This window comes from Anopheles stephensi, chromosome X, assembly GCF_013141755.1.
Source record: "Anopheles stephensi strain Indian chromosome X, UCI_ANSTEP_V1.0, whole genome shotgun sequence".
Lineage (NCBI taxonomy): Eukaryota > Metazoa > Arthropoda > Insecta > Diptera > Culicidae > Anopheles > Anopheles stephensi.
In genome coordinates this window covers 5,795,974-5,811,481 of record NC_050201.1, presented here as the reverse complement: position 1 = coordinate 5,811,481, position 15,508 = coordinate 5,795,974, and the positions used below count along the sequence as shown (strand labels likewise).

The 15,508-nt window shown below is 50.0% G+C and overlaps 2 protein-coding genes across 6 annotated transcripts; one reads left to right on the top strand and one right to left on the bottom strand.

Moving 5' to 3' along the window:
• Positions 1 to 1,297: 1,297 nt before the first annotated feature.
• On the bottom strand, positions 1,298 to 14,185 carry LOC118516055 (mucin-5AC). Of its 5 annotated transcripts, none has more exons than XM_036062093.1 (8): positions 14,094 to 14,185; positions 11,516 to 12,292; positions 11,315 to 11,438; positions 8,653 to 11,247; positions 8,453 to 8,588; positions 6,471 to 6,701; positions 5,497 to 5,929; positions 1,298 to 5,328 (listed from the first exon to the last, which is right to left on the bottom strand). In XM_036062093.1, exons 2-8 carry the CDS (start codon positions 12,244 to 12,246, stop codon positions 5,055 to 5,057), a joined length of 4,524 nt encoding a protein of 1,507 aa, XP_035917986.1. In that variant the 5' UTR covers positions 12,247 to 12,292; positions 14,094 to 14,185; the 3' UTR covers positions 1,298 to 5,054. The 5 variants fall into 5 exon arrangements, with proteins under 5 accessions (XP_035917986.1, XP_035917987.1, XP_035917988.1 ...); XM_036062094.1 differs by lacking the exon at positions 14,094 to 14,185 and adding an exon at positions 12,416 to 12,790; XM_036062095.1 differs by lacking the exon at positions 14,094 to 14,185 and adding an exon at positions 12,431 to 12,790.
• Positions 14,186 to 14,380: 195 nt separating this feature from the next.
• Positions 14,381 to 15,486, top strand: LOC118516206 (protein dj-1beta-like). Its single transcript, XM_036062110.1, has 3 exons — positions 14,381 to 14,531; positions 14,596 to 14,703; positions 14,765 to 15,486. Exons 2-3 carry the CDS (start codon positions 14,608 to 14,610, stop codon positions 15,296 to 15,298), a joined length of 630 nt encoding a protein of 209 aa, XP_035918003.1. The 5' UTR covers positions 14,381 to 14,531; positions 14,596 to 14,607; the 3' UTR covers positions 15,299 to 15,486.
• The last annotated feature ends 22 nt before the right edge of the window (positions 15,487 to 15,508 follow it).

Here is a 15,508-nt window from a genome sequence, read left to right as displayed (position 1 = left end):
ACATAAGTCATGAGAATGTTTACCCAGATCCCATAATGTCTTTTTAGGCTACCCACATGGTGTGACGAAAGGTCGAGACATTAGATCGGTAGACGATTTCTTCAGCAGGTCAGGCGCCCTGACAAGTATGCCTGCTGCGGAAGTCCTCCAAATCCTAGTACGTTCACGGGCGCTCAGAGCCACCATCTGCCGTGAGTCCAATATCCATCTCAATTTGAGCTTCTACCACACACACCTCGTCATCTGTCCGTGATGTGGCGGATCACGCATCTTGGAGATCCTTTGGCGATATTGCGGGTCCCTACTAGCTCGAGTATTGAGATTGTAGATCTAAAAAGATCGTGTACGAGGATCAAGACCCTTAAATGACGTCCCTAAAATGAGGCCACTTACACAAGGAAACCCGACTCAGCTCACCGTCTGATCCGCCACTTTGTCCATGTGCACTACCTAAAGGACTTTAAAGGGTCTTGGGTTGTCCGAGGCCATTCTCTCCAACCTGAGGTTTAAAGTCATCTGCTCGGTGCTTTGGTTAAGCTTCTGTTTCTGGAGAGGCGAGCTTGAGAGCTAGAGAGCTTGAAAACCAATAATGTCTGTCATTAGGACTGTATTCCCAGAAACGCATCTCGTTGGGCTGGCCTTTTGCTGTTAGTTTCTTGATCCCTGCACAAGTCTGGTAAGCTTTATCTGAATTCAAAGCGATCTGATTGTATCATATCAGATATCGACAACCATATCAGGTCGGCTTCTGAAACCTTGAAGCCTCGATTCGGATATGGTTCGCATCGATTCGGACGATTCGGATGTATCGCATCGATCATAAGTAGCATCTGATGAGAACTGAGGCTGAGGCTGAGGCTGAGGCTGAGGCTGAGGCTGCGGCTGAGGCTGAGGCTGCGGCTGCGGCTGCGGCTGCGGCTGAGGCTGAGGCTGAGGCTGAGGCTGAGGCTGAGGCTGAGGCTGAGGCTGAGGCTGAGGCTGAGGCTGAGGCTGAGGCTGCGGCTGCGGCTGAGGCTGAGGCTGAGGCTGAGGCTGAGGCTGAGGCTGAGTTAGGACTGTATTCCCAGAAACGCATCTCGTTGGGCTGGACTTTTGCTGTTAGTTTCTTGATCCCTGCACAAGTCTGGTAAGCTTTATCTGAATTCAAAGAGATCTGATTGTATCATATCAGAGATCGACAACTATATCAGGTCGGCTTCTGAAACCTTGAAGCCTCGTAAAACGATTCGGATGTATCGCATCGATCATAAGTAGCACCCACAACCGGGGTGACCACCACCTTACGACAACGTCTTGCTGCTCTGTTTTCGCAAATTGTTTTATGCAACCAATCAATAACTTACAATTTTTTGTTTGTTTGCTGCAGTTTTCCTTTTAACCCAAACATTCTCTACACACGTTACCCACACACAAAAAAAAAGGCTCGGCCCGCTTCTACCGGTGTGCCTCCAACCGCCCGGTAAGGAGACCTTCGTCGACTTTAACACCCAACACGTTTGCTGTACTCTATAAGGTTAGCTTATCGCTTGCATACATCACCTCTATCATTAAATTAGACCGCGTGCGTACTATTCCTGTTGTTTGTTTAATTCGTATTGTTTTCGTCGTTCGATGAGGAAAGATGGGATCGGATTGTGATGGGTTTTTACTGCTGACGGGCGGTTAAAAGAGAGAGAGAGAGATGGTGAGCTTGCCTGGCTTTACAACTATTGACTTTCCGTAATTGCGTTCTGGATGGAGCGTTGTGTGTGTCGCTGGCTCTAACTCCTACCATTCTGGCTATTCGGGGCTATATTGGAGGGGGTGTACCTTTATTGTCTGTTTTAAATCTGCACCATCCATCACCATCCATCGTCAAATGCTGTTTTGATTTGAAACTAGAGAAAACTAGCCTTTTGGTTGTGTTTTTTGTTTGTTACTTTAAACACACACACACACACACATGCACTTCCTCGGTATGTCCTGTTACGTTCCCATTTTTCTTACTATATTAAAACTCATTTTAATCACAACAACAACAACAAGAATGATGTCCGGCAGCTAAACTAGATGACATTAACAGTAACAAATTAAAATATTAAAAAAATAATAGCAAACAAACAAAAAACCTAACAAACAAAACTTTAAACAATACAATATATTTTTGCCGAAAGACAATGAACAGCGCTAAACAAAAATGCTATCGCTCCACATATTAAAGCCCCGGAGTTACTTAGCTTCCTTGTGTGTGTGTGAGTGTGTGCGCGTGTTCCGCCAAGCGCCAGAGTTAGTAATTGAGTTGAGACAATGATAATACTTATAATTAGAATAATAATAGTTAGCTATAAAAACAAACATTACCCTCACCCTCCTGTTCCACTCAAAAACCTGATCAGTTACATACATTAATTGATGGGTTTTTTTGTTTTTTTGATTAACACGCTTACACGATACGATCCTATACATCCCTATGGGATTTCCATGCATTTTGTTTTGCTTGCCTTTGTTTGTAGTGTAATATTACGCTAAAATATAAAACAATAAAAACGAAAAACATAACAAACCGCGGTACAACCTTTCATCAACGCAAATCTCACTTTTAGTTAGTTAATTAACGCTTGGACACGCAAGAAACAATTTTTAAACCAGATCCGGAAAACAGTGCGCGCGCGGGCGCCTTCATTTGGCCTGCCTGTTAGCTAGCTAGATTCAAAGCAAAGGAGTCGGCTCAAATAAAACAATCTTACTAAAGCTAATGTACAATAAAAAACAAACACATTAATTGCCTACTTCTGCTGGTGAACTGGGGGGGTTCAACGACTTTCACGTTCGAGATTTTTTTGTTTTGTTTTCGCCTTCGTTTAAATTAAGCAGTTGCACGTGTCAAACGAAATACCGTCAGTTTGGCTTAAAGTACAACATTGCAACAAGTTTTGTTCTGCCCAGCTCGCGTCCGCTTATTACTACCAATTTTCGTTTACCTACAGCTAGTTTTCTTCCCCCTTTTTTTGCAGCGTTTGCTTCTTCGATTTCCTGCTCTGTGTCGTGGTAACGAACGATCGATGCACATTTGCCGCGCTCAAAATTACAAGTGTTTGATTGAGTTTTTTTTTTCTCTCATGCGCACCCAACACAAATATCCGCCGCCTGAATTTAATTATTATAATACACGGCGTGGTTTGAAATTTGGCTACACGATTAACAGACAAAAACAAAACCGTTTCAAACAGGGCACACACACGCACACTGATACACGCGATCGATTGTTCACGCTGATACCTTTTTTCTTTAGTTTTGATATTAACGCCCAAATTGTGATAAGTTAAGCGAAGGGAAGCCGGTTTTGCTTGCTTCGGAACCTTGGGGGAGTATATGGGACGAGCCGGGTTTCGCACAAAAGGAGGGGTCTATATAACAACATTGAGGAATTATTAGATGTGTGTTCCAGCTAGTGATGGGAACAACCACTCAGTAGCGTGAATTACATCAGAGTGAATGAGCTGTAATAGTGAGTTACATCTTATACTCACTCTTTAAGAATTTACTCTTGAACAATGATTTAACTCTCCATGCCGACTAGCCACTCACTCACTGCGTTTGTAGTCACTCACTGCGTTTGTAGTCACTCACTGCGTTTGTAGTCACTCACCTCGTTTTAACTCACTCACCTCGTTTGTAGTCACTCACCTCGTTTTTAGTCACTGGAGAGTCAAATATCGTATTGGCAAATCGCATTGGTCACGATCACACGATGATTTAAGAAAATACAATACGGTAATGAGCCGTAAGGATAGATTATTCATAAAAAAATATTTTAAAAGGGACTCTGTAGATCTTTCGCTTGTGTGTACGGTCGCACTAAAATTTTCAACTATACTGCTCGTCAGTTATTATGTGATATCGAAGAGATCTTTGGGCAAAACTTTGTTAATGCATCGTAAAATGTTAATCAAGCAAAAAAAAAAGTTAATGAGCATCGGAATGAACTCGCGATATACCAATACGATATTTAACTCTCTAGTGAGTTAAAACGAGGTGAGTGAATTAAAACGTGGTGAGTGATTTAGTTTGCACATCACTAGTTCCAGTTGAAACTTCCAACTAGTGATGTGAACAAACTAAGTCAGAATGAGTGAATGAATTGGATGATTTGAATCATCACAAAGAGTTATTTGCACTCGCTTGTGAGTTAACTCTCCGTGCCGACTTACCACTCGCTCACTGAGTTTTAACTCACTCATGAGTTATTTACATTGATGATTTAACTCATTCACAGTGTATTACTCACTCGCGAGTTAAATATCACTTTGATAAATTAAAACACTATGGCAAGATGATTTCAGTAAATACAATTTGTGTTTGAGATAAAAATATTGTAATGCGATATATCAAACTCCTTCTTCTTCTTGTTTGGCCTTACGACCTCTTAGGTCATGCCTAGTGTTGGGTAGTGAGCTCGAGAGCTACCGGGAGGCTTCGCCTCAATAAAATGAGGGCTCTCTGAACGCGCTCTTCGATTTCGAAATAGGTAGCTCTTCGCCCTCAGCGAGTGCGTAGCTACCGGGGATATCTCACCTCTCACCTGCTAGTGAGCAGTTGTTCTTTCCTCTTTTAAAAGCGTTGTTCTTTTTTGGGGGAACGGCCCAGCACTCAAGAGTGAACGTGCTGAGTGAGTTAAAACGTAGGGAATGAGTGGCTAGTCGGCACTCAGTACAAAATTTAACTCACTATTCTCATGCACTCTGTTTCAATTCACGTTGCCGGTTGGTTAGTCCCATCACTTGTTTCAACACCAGATACACCACTGGTCCGTGTGTGCAGTGTAGATAAGGTTAAGGAAAAATTAGCGCCTAATGTTCACATCTAACAATTACTTATCAACAATCTAGATTTTGCGCATTCATTCCATGCTGATGCTGCTCTGCCTAATAAAGCCCGGGGAAGGTTTACGGGTTCGAGCGAAACACATACTAGGGATGCGTTTTTGCGTTACGATTAAACTCGTCCTCCCCTACCCCCACCCTCCCCTCTCTACCTCCCCCCCTTACCCATCCACGGAGCTTTGCTTCGATGGTTTACGATTTGGCTTTAAATTTGTTACCGCGCAGATACCGTACGCTGCCACCTTTTCTATTGCACATGTTGGCATTGACGCTGCCACTGCCGCCGCTGTTACCACCACCACCACCACCACCACCTACAGTCCGATGACGTTTCCCTGGGGGCGGTGGTGGGCGTCGTTGGTACCGTCGATGCTGCCGCTGTTTGCCGCGAACGGGTGCCGCATGATCGAGCTCTTGCATCGCTTGCTGTATAGCTTGTTCGAGCTGGGCATTTAATTTACGGCTCCTAAAATACAAAAAAAAAAACACAGGAGAGAAAGAAAAAATACGTGAGATAGCGGCACAAGCAGAAATATGTCGAAACAAAAAAAAAAAATCCCGCGTTTTCTGCATGAAAACATTCCCACTAAGCTTCGGGCGCGCGCAACCCCCGTGGGCTGGCATTTAGTCTCACTTTCTAGCATCCTTCTGCGCCCGGTGATGTATCTCCAGCCCCTCGGACAGGCTCTGCAACGTTTCGGCCTCGACCCGCTCCGCACTGGCACGGCCCGTACCGAACCAGCGTACCCATACGTGGACCTGTTGCGGCGAGTTTGTCGTGTCCGGTGCGGATACTCCGGACGCCTCGTCTGCTTTCAGCTCATCATCTTCGTTGTGGCTGGCATCGGTGGAAGCCGCTGGCGGTGACGGAACCACCTTACCCGGCCAGGCAGGAAATCCACGTACCGCGCCCCAAACCAGATCGCCCACCCGAAACTGTCTCGGTCCCTTGAACGGTTCAACGGGCCGTACGGCGGTGTCTTCCGTATCGCTTTGATTCCGGCGCAAACGCTTCGTGTTGCGGCTTTTGGACGCGGTGGGATTATCGTTCAACGCAGTGGTAACATCTGGAGGAGCCCCGGGAGGAAGATGGGGAGTAGGGACACAAACGTAAGTGAGAAGATGTCAATCAAATAAACCAAAGCAACACAAGAAACACAAAATGCGTACGATCCGTTTACGGCCACACACAGAACCACAGTTACAATGCGTCAGCAGCACCGAAGGTCCTTCACCAGTGAGTTAGCGTTGGGGTAGTATGCGAAGAAAGGTCCTAGTAGCACAAAGCACCCATGTAGGAGAAGGTAGTTAGTTGTGTATCGGCATGTTTCCGGCACCATACACGCACACACACACACGCACAGGAGAAACAAGCAGTAGCGCAGGAGTTAGTGGCAAATCGTCGCACCTGATTGATGAGCGTTGTGTGAGCAGTGTAGTGAACAGAGAATTAATCAAGAATGTACAGACAACACCAAGTATTAAGCCGTTTCCTGACAGACCATCGATTATGCCGTAAGCCAATTCCCTTCGCCATTCCGATGTTAATGGCCCCAACAAACAAAAAAGGTAACACCAACACCAAACGCTAGCCAAACGACAACGTACCATAGCTTTGCTCTGGGAGGACATCCGTCAGTAGGCACGGGGTGGATCCTTCGGTCGGGGTTGACGGTACAGCAACGCTTAGCTTGACACGATGCTCCGGTTGCTGTTTGCTCGTCACCTGCACCGCAGGACCACGGCGCATAAACCCGATGTTACCGGTACGAATGGTGGTGGACGGTGGTGGCGCTATCCGGCCGGTGCGATTCGGTGATTCGGCGAGCGGTACTCCACCTGTAGGAACGTTAAAAAATGTGTCGCATTAATCTTATTTAGTGGTGGGCAAAATGATGGTTTGGTTGGAATCGATTCCCGAGGCCCTCCAGAGGTACCTGGTGGGGCTTGAGCACAGGGCCAGTGGGCTCATGGAACGTACGCACTCTCTACAGAGCCGGAGCCTTTGAACAACTAGATGACGCCCGAGCCATACTGAACATGGACCTCGTAGCTCTACAAGAGATCCGTTGGCTAGGGAATGGTGTGCATACCAGGCGTGGTAGTAACCGCTATGACGTTTACTTACGCCCCTACCGAAGAGCCAAGGATGAAGAGGAGAAGGACCTGTTACTTATCAGGCGCTACAACCGCTTTGCGGTCTTGGCCTGCTGCAACAATCCTCGATACCGCTCACGGTTTAGCACCGTCGTCTGCCAATCCGTTATCCCGGCCGTTCTGGCAGACGCATCAACGCCATCACTCCATCTCAATTTGGACTTACCACGCCTCCTCTGTCCGAAAGGACTTTACGGGCTGGGTCGTCCGGTGTCATTCTCATGGCGTGACCAGTCCACCAGCCGCCTGGCGAGTCTAATTCGCTGTACGATGGTAAGATCACCGTACAGCTCGTAGAGCTCGTCATTGCGGCGGCTCCTCCATTGTCCTTCCACACATACACGGGGCCAAAAATCCTTCTGAGCATCTTCCTCTCGAACGCGGCTAAGAGAGCTTCGTCAGTTTTGGACAGAGTCCATGTCTCAGAGGCGTACTGTGAGTACTGGGACTATAAATGTTCTGTACAGTCCGCAGCTTCGCCCGTCCCGACAGGTATTTAGAGTGGAGAAGTTTTCTCAGGCTATAGTATGACCGGTTGGCAGCCAGCACCCGTGCGCGTAACTCAACATCAATGTTGTTGTCGGTGCTGACTTTTGACCTCAATTAGGTGAAGTTTTGGACGATGGTGCCACCATCATTTTGGTTTTCGCCTCGTTAATCTCCAACCCGAGGTTCTGTGCCGCACGCTCGATCCTTTGATAAGCTTCTGCTGCATAGGAGAGCCTCAAACCAATGATGTCTACGTCATCAGCGTATGCCAGGATCTGGATTGACTTGTGGAAGATGGTGCCCGAAGTTTCCACCTCCGAGTCGCGGATGGCTCTCTCTAGCGCCAGATTGAAAAGGAGACAGGCAAGCCCATCTCACTGGCCCTTGATGGTAGCAAAGGGTCCTGAGAGTTTTCCATCCACCTTCACCTGGCATGTGATGTTGGCCATTGTCATTCGTACAAGCCTGGTAAGCTTGGCCGGGATTCCAAAAGAGCTCATTGCGTCGTACAGTTTTAGCCTGGCTATGCTGTCATAGGCGGCTTTAAAATCAATGAAGAGATGGTAGGAGTGGCGCTGTTGCTCCGCCATCTCCGCCATCTCCGAGAAGGACTTGTTCATCCGGCAAATCATCCTGGGGGACTTCAATGCCAAAAGTCGGTAGGGAGCCAATGTACCGCCAATACATTGGCAAGTCACAGTCTACAGGAGCACAGTAACGACAACGGTAGTAGATTGGTCCAGTTTGCAGCTGCAAACAATCTGATTGTAGGAAGGTCCGAAGTTTGCGCGTCGGGACATTCACAAAGCTACGAGGGGTTGTCCCCGGAAGTAAGTCAGCTCTGCGTACAGGGAGACGCTCCGGATGGGATTCGACTTCATCGGCCACGATCCGTACTACGAATAACCCGGATAAAAATGAAAACTATAACACCCGCTTCTTACCACCGTGCTGCTGCTGCTGCTTCGCTGCGCCTTGCCACGACTTTTTCTGCTGCTCAACGGCGGATATCGCATGTATCGGGCCCTTCAGCGTAATCGCTATCCCAGGCACGGGTTCGGTTTGGCTGACGGAAACACACTACAAACAAAAAAAGGCAATCGATTAGCAATTAGCCAAAACATTGTCTGTCTGCGCTGCTTACATTCTTTTTCTCCTGCTGGTAAGCAGTGTTCGGTTTAAGCTCGGCACTACCCGTACTATCGTCGCTCGTTACCATGCTCTTTTCGTTCGCGCCTTCCCTCGTACCCTCCGGCTGACTGTGGGCCGTCCTGGCGTCGGGCTTTAAGGGTTCTGGCCGTTTTGTAGCGGTAGCGATCGGCGTAAGAGTGATCTGTTGCGGCTGCTGCATGGTAAGGTTGGGGACTGGTAGTGGTTGGGTGGCTGTTACGATGCTGAGACCACCACCAGTGCCTCCCGTACCGAAGAGTGCCGTTGTGCCGCCCGGGGTGGTGCTGGTGGTGATGGTTGCCGCAAGCGGCCGTTGGTTGACGCTGGTAGGTGGGCGGGTGGTGGCCGTGCTGGAAGCGTTTCCACCGATCAGGTACGACTGCTGGCCCAGTGTTGAGAGGAATCCGGCGGTGGACGGTGGTTTCGGTTGGCGCAGTACGAGCCCCGTTTGGCCGGCCAGTAGCGGTGCGTTACCGTGCGGTGACATGTTCTGTATCTGGAGCAGCGTTGTCGTCGCGGAGTTTGCATCCGATGCCATTACCATGCTGCCGGCCGACAGAAGAATGGTTTGCGTCTGACCGAGCAGACCGTACGGTTGCTGTTGGTGGTGGTGGTGGTGGTGGTGTGGTTGCTGCTGCACGATTGTAGGAGCCGATTTCGACACCGGCACAACGGTAAGCCCGGGCAAGCTCGATGCGAGCTGAATGTTTTGCAAACCACCGTACGGTGAGGCGATCTGTACGAAGGGGCCCGGCTGCAGCTGCTGCTGGAATGTGGCCGGTTGCGGTTGGCTCAGGGTGGCGACCGGTGAGGAGGCCGGCAGCACGAGCCCACCCGCGGTACCGAGCGGTGTTCCGTTCACACTCTTCAGCTGCCGCTTCACCTTCCGCCCACCGGTAATGTCTATACCGAGCGTGTCCGCTCCGGGCACGTTCGTGCAGGCAGCGGGACTGTAGTGGTACGTGTTGGATGCGACGGTCGCGGTTGAAAACCCACCGGGCGTGGTGAAGCTCGTATTGTCCGCAAACCGTATGCTCGTGGTAGGGTTCAGCACCACCGTCGAGCCCGTCACCAGACCGAGCGCACCGTTCGGGATTGTGATTGAAGTTTGTTTGGGACTTGCCGGATGCGGCAAACAGTGATTAGGGCCAGCGGGACTGGACGGTTCGGTTGTGAGCAGCCCACCGTGAAACGTGGAAGGAGACAGCCCGTTGCTTAGGTGTATTATGTTTGTTCCGTTCAGTATCATCGCGCCGGAGGTAGTCGTCGGCATTGGCGAGCTGGACAGTGCGCTGACCGGAACCGGCACAGGTACAGTCGCGGCCGTGCCATTAACGGTACGCGACAAGCTGTAATTGACGACGGTCGGTTTCGAAACGGTAGGCACCAGGCTGGCCAGCGGCTGGTGGCGTGCCGGCATCGGTGGAAACGCACCGATACGCATCTTGCCCGCCAACGAACCATCCGCACCGCTGCCCACGGCCGAATGCTGCAAACCATCGATCACGACTATTTGTGCCCCACCGGCATTGATGACGTGCGACGAGCGTGTCGGTACAAACATCGGCGCAGCGGTGGTTGCCGTGCTGGTGAGCGTCATTATCGCGTTCGTCCTCGCGATCGTCGTGGTAGTCGTGGAGGTGGTGGTGCTCGCTATCGGACACGGTATTACGGTTTCACCCGCCACGGTCGAAATGCTCAACTTGGCCACCTTGGCCGACGAGCACTGTTCCACACCGGGCGCCGCATTCGCCTTCACGTAGTACGCCAACCGGCTCCGTTCACTGGTGGCGGTTAGGCGCGCTAGTGGGTGCGGTGATTTGATCGCGTTGAGCGTTCGCGTCACTTTAATACTGCTGGCACTGCTGGCCGGAGATTTCGAGGTAACGATCGGTGACTTTGCTTCGTACTTTACCACCCCCGTGAGGGAGGTTATTTTCGCCTGCGGTTCCGCCGTAGCGGGCAGTATCGGTGTGGGGCGGTTCGGTGTTCGCTGGCGGCGTATCAATGCACCGCCTTCCTTCGGTGATGGCGTTAACGGTTTCCCAACCGGACCGTTATCGGCCGGTTTCGGGCTGAGCCCACCGATCGACGGCAGCGGCGAACGGCGGTCCGGTGAGTGAAGAAATGAAATCGAATTGTGTAGGATGGCGGTCTGCTGATTGAGGTAACCGGTCGGATCATCCTTGAAGGTTGGTTTCTTCTGTTCCGGACTATCTCGCGCGGAGCAGTCGCCAACGTTCGCGCCCGACGGGGAAAGCGTGAATGGGGAGGGTTTCACATCGTTCGGTTTGCTAAACCGTGCGATGGGCGATACAGTCGGGCCACCGTCTGTATCGGGTGACGTCCCGTGCGGCGAAGAAGAAGCAGAAGAAGAAGGAACATTCTTTCGCCAGGGAGGCGTTTTAAGAAGAACAGCACTTGGTGTCGCTGGTTGGTGGGGGTTCTCCTTTGCTGGTAGTGTCGATTTTTCGCGTAACCGTTTCGTACGCTCCGGTCCGGTTGTTGCACGCTTATAGTGTGAGCATAACACTTCACGCTTTATTGGCGCCATCGTTTTGTTGGGAATCTGTAAGATAATGCATCATGTAGCGATTGTCGTGGTCTGGCTGGACTTACCCCGCGCGCACACTGACCTGAGTGTCAAATTGAAAGAATTGTTCCGGATTGAACGGGCACGGCAGACCACACTTGCACGTACCGGAAGACAGTAAATATTCCTTTACCTGCTCGTAATTGTGAAGAACCATGTTGGAAGGGCTGCAACAAAGGGGACGAAACAACAACAAAAAAACGTACATAAGCTTGATCAAAAAGCAAACGCAGCAAATACCTACCTAATGTAAACGATCACTTTGTTGCGTAAAATCCGTCGCCAGCCGGGTGCATTATTGTACTGTACGGAAGAAGCACGCCCGTTCACGCCGTTCGGTGCGCTCGGTGCGATCGGTGCGATCGGTGCGTCCGCCGGTGCAACGGGTTGCTGTTCACTCGTTTGCACACCATTTGTAGGCGCTGGTTTGGGTGCGAGCAGTGGCATCCGTTTCCGGCCGGTTGGTGCACTGCCCGCGTTGACCAGCTTGTAAATGGAGGTGGGTGGCGTAGGAACTGTGGGCCGTACCACCGACACTAGGTCGTACGCCGACTGTGGTATCGTGACCGCCTGTTTGCCCGCAAAGCTAACGATCGTGTTGGTCAGCCCGTTACCGTCGACCGTCGTGCTGCTGTGCAGCGAAACGGATGGTAGCGTAGCGTACACCGTCCGGCGCAGATTATCCGCACTGATGAGCAGCGCGCCGCCATTGCTGTGGCCGGCGACTACCGTCGGGACTAATGGCGGGTTAGGATGGCGCGGTGGTGTCGGCACCAACCGGCGTACCATGCTGGGCACCGGTGGTCGGGTTACTTGTTTGCGAGTATTTAGGAAGAATGTAGGGTACCGACTCGCGGCCAATGGGGCCGCTGCTGGTGGTACCGGTACGTGGTGCTGGGGTACCTTTGGGCGTTGCATCGGCTGGTTCGTGGTGCTGTCCTGCTTGCTGCCATTGTTTGGCCGGGCTGCGGCCATCGGGGCCACTTATCTATCTGCCCCACCCTTCCACCGTTGGGTGAGTCTGTAAACACAGGCAGTACAGGAAACATGTATTAGTAAGGTTTAGGATTTGGGGCTAGTATCACCTAAAACCAGGCAAGTGTTTACGACCACATTTGCTTCGCTTGTGTCAATTGTAACATACTTCATGAAATAATACCATTTTACAGAACGAAGCAACAAAAACGCTTTGATAGATGTGCAGCAGATTGAATTGGCGAGCAAGTATCCATTTACTTTACGGGTTGATTGTTGCAGTGGCCAACGTTGAACGCGTTATTCGGATGATTGTCGGATGATGAAGTTGAAAACTGATCGACGAGCGCATCTTCGATGTATTAGAATTGAGTCACATTCTATTTGGGTCACTGACGATTTTATCCCTCCGAAGCGTTTCAAGAGTGAAAGGTTCCTAACGTTTCCTAACATATTTTGCCCCCACCACTTGCCAGCACGTTAATACGCATTTGCTCACTTCACAACACACAACAACCACGGAGTGTATTGGGGGGGGGGGGGGGGGGGGGGAATCCCTCTTTTCCACCTATCGTGGAGTCACATGGAGGAGACAAAGAAATATATTATAACACACAAAACAAGATCGAATCGATGGGACAAATTTTACTGCATGCGGAAAACGTTTTCGAAACAAAACAACAAAGGCGTGGAAAATGCAGGGTAAATTGGGGGAGGGGGGAGGGGAGGGGGGAGGGGAGGGGGGTTAACATGCTCGCTGCTGACATTTGCTCGAACATGCTTGCATGTTTGGAACGTTTGGAACCACCTGTATGTGTGCGTGTAGGGGATTTGAGTTTATGTGGGGTCGAGAAGAATGTTGATTCGAGGCCAACCCTTTCTTAAAGGAAAACACTCCCACCTCCTACCCCATCGCAGCATGACATAATCCCACAAACAAGCAGGTCACATATGGGCTTCACGCACAATCTTTTTTGGAATATGCTTGCACAAAGGAAACCAGGTCTGCAACATAAGAAAGTGTACACCTGGATCGAGGCGAAAGGTAGGAGAAAGGTAAAGAGCACACACACACACACACATTTATAGGAACTTTCACACACTGCTGGTTAAAAAAAAACGGACACAAATGCACACGTACACACAAACACACGAACGATGAATTATCGCACATATGATGAGATGGGATGCTGGGGATTACTCATTGTTGTTGTGGGTGGATTGTTACTTCGTGCTGGTGATAATCCACCGCCCCCCCCCCCCCCAATCCATCATACGTTTACCCTCGACTGTCTGTGTGTTTGTGTGTTGTTTTAAACAATATTGCAATCTCACTGCATTCTGGGTGCGCGCACAGGAAATCGGAACGTGATTTTCTGTGCTACAACCGATCCCTGGAACGTTGATGCAAATGTGTGTCTTGCTGTCCAGATGATACGTGCATTGGTATGCGCGGAAGGGTTTCGCTTTGTTCCGCGGCACACGACAAAGAACCCGGCCAGCTTCACAGGATGCATCGCATCGTCCCAAGCGTTTGCCTCGATTTTCGCACAAGTACACACACGTTTTCTTTTTTCCACCCGTAGAATACTGCCAGCAAGCAGTGGAGCGATTGCAAATTCATTGCATATTGACACTACGTTGCATTCCTTCAAGATGCAACCCGTCCCGGATGGGAAAGTCTTCCCGTCTAGTGTACGCGGGCACGGGCGTAAGCTGCTGCAGGATTGCAAGCCATTGTCCCGCTGGTTAGTTTACAGGCAGCTTGTTTTTTCGCGGGTTGGATTGCCGTGAAACATGATAACCGAAACTCTGCTAGAAATAAAACTATTTCCAATTTTGCGTACCGTTTGGCTGCCCCTTCTCGCGGCTGCTGCTGTTGCTGTTGTTTCTGATTGCCAAGCCCCGATTTTCCGGCAAGACAATGCACGGTTATTCGAACGCCCCGGATGAAGGGTTCAACTCGTGCGTGTTTATACTCGGTAGTGTAAAATGGATTGTGATGAAATTCAAACTTTACACAGAATCAATGAGGTATGTGGCGTTATTTTTCTTTTCCTTCCTCAATCTTTTCGCTGTGAGAAAATCCATTTTCCCGCTCCTTCTTTTCATTCAGCCTCGGGCTTAAAATTAGCTTTTGTTTCAAAAGTTTCGCCATAACAGACTTCCGCGCAAACATATGTCAAACGTCAACTGTGCATTTGCTTCCAAAACCGCTGCAAACTTCGTACCGCTGACCTTCACCGTTGAAAATCGACAAAAACAGAGGTGCAAAGCAGTTAAAGGTAAAAATAGTGCACCTTGTGAAATAAGACGGCATTAAATTAATCAATCCAATTGTGCTTTCAGTTTTAACGCGTGATGATGGCTGCAACCAAGCGCGCTCTTGCCCTGATTGCACGCGGCTCCGAGGAAATGGAGCTGGTGATCACTGTTGATGTGTTGCGCCGCTGCAATGTAAGGCATAATTATAGACCCGCAATTTCCCCGGCGTAACTACTTATCGATTGTTTTGCAGGTCGATGTAACGGTGGCGTTGGTGCCGGGCACTGAAACCGGCAAGGATGAGCTGGTTGCGTGCTGTTCCCGGGGCGTTAACGTTAAAGCCGACACAACGCTGCAAGCGTACGTGGAGCAACATGCCGCTACGGACGATGCACTGCCGGATGCGATCATTCTGCCCGGTGGGCTTGATGGGGCCAAAGCGATGGCGCAAGCCGCGGCCGTTGGTACGCTGCTGCAGCGACAACAGCAAGCCGGCAAACTGGTGGCTGCCATCTGTGCCGCACCGACGGTTCTGGTTGCCCACGGTAAGCTGTTTGCCGGACGGCGCGTCACATCCTATCCCTCGTTCCGGGAGAAAATGACCGAGGCTGGGTATGTGTGGGAAGAACCGGCGGCTGGTTCACCGCTGGGGCGTGTCGTGCGGGACGATAATCTCATCACCAGCCTCGGACCGGCAACGACGTTCGATTTTGGGCTGGCAATCGGTGCGGCACTCGCCGGACAGGAGGTCGCCGATAAGGTGGCGGCCGGTTTGCTCTACAAGTGATGGGCCTTATTCTCTCTCATTTTTTTTTTGAGCTACAATGCTATACGAGACCAAAATTCGCAAGTGATGTGTAAGAAAAAGGGCCATTTAAATGTTCCTTGCATGCGTTTGTTTTTTTAAGCAGACAAAATATTATAATTTAAAAAAAACGAAACAAATAAATCGGTTGCTACATCGGCACAACAGCATCTTCTGGTCAAGGCTTTGTTT

What these genes read in the sequence shown, in the direction of transcription:
- LOC118516055 (XM_036062093.1), bottom strand. Translation starts at nt 12,246, where the DNA reads ATGGCCGCAGCCCGGCCAAACAATGGCAGCAAGCAGGACAGCACCACG. An exon ending in TCTTTCAATTTGACACTCAG is followed by an intron (nt 11,248 to 11,314) that starts GTCAGTGTGCGC and finishes ATTATCTTACAG; the next exon opens with ATTCCCAACAAAACGATGGC. An exon ending in GCGCAGAAGGATGCTAGAAA is followed by an intron (nt 5,329 to 5,496) that starts GTGAGACTAAAT and finishes TTTGTATTTTAG; the next exon opens with GAGCCGTAAATTAAATGCCC.
- LOC118516206 (XM_036062110.1), top strand. Translation starts at nt 14,608, where the DNA reads ATGATGGCTGCAACCAAGCGCGCTCTTGCCCTGATTGCACGCGGCTCC. An exon ending in ATGTGTTGCGCCGCTGCAAT is followed by an intron (nt 14,704 to 14,764) that starts GTAAGGCATAAT and finishes ATTGTTTTGCAG; the next exon opens with GTCGATGTAACGGTGGCGTT.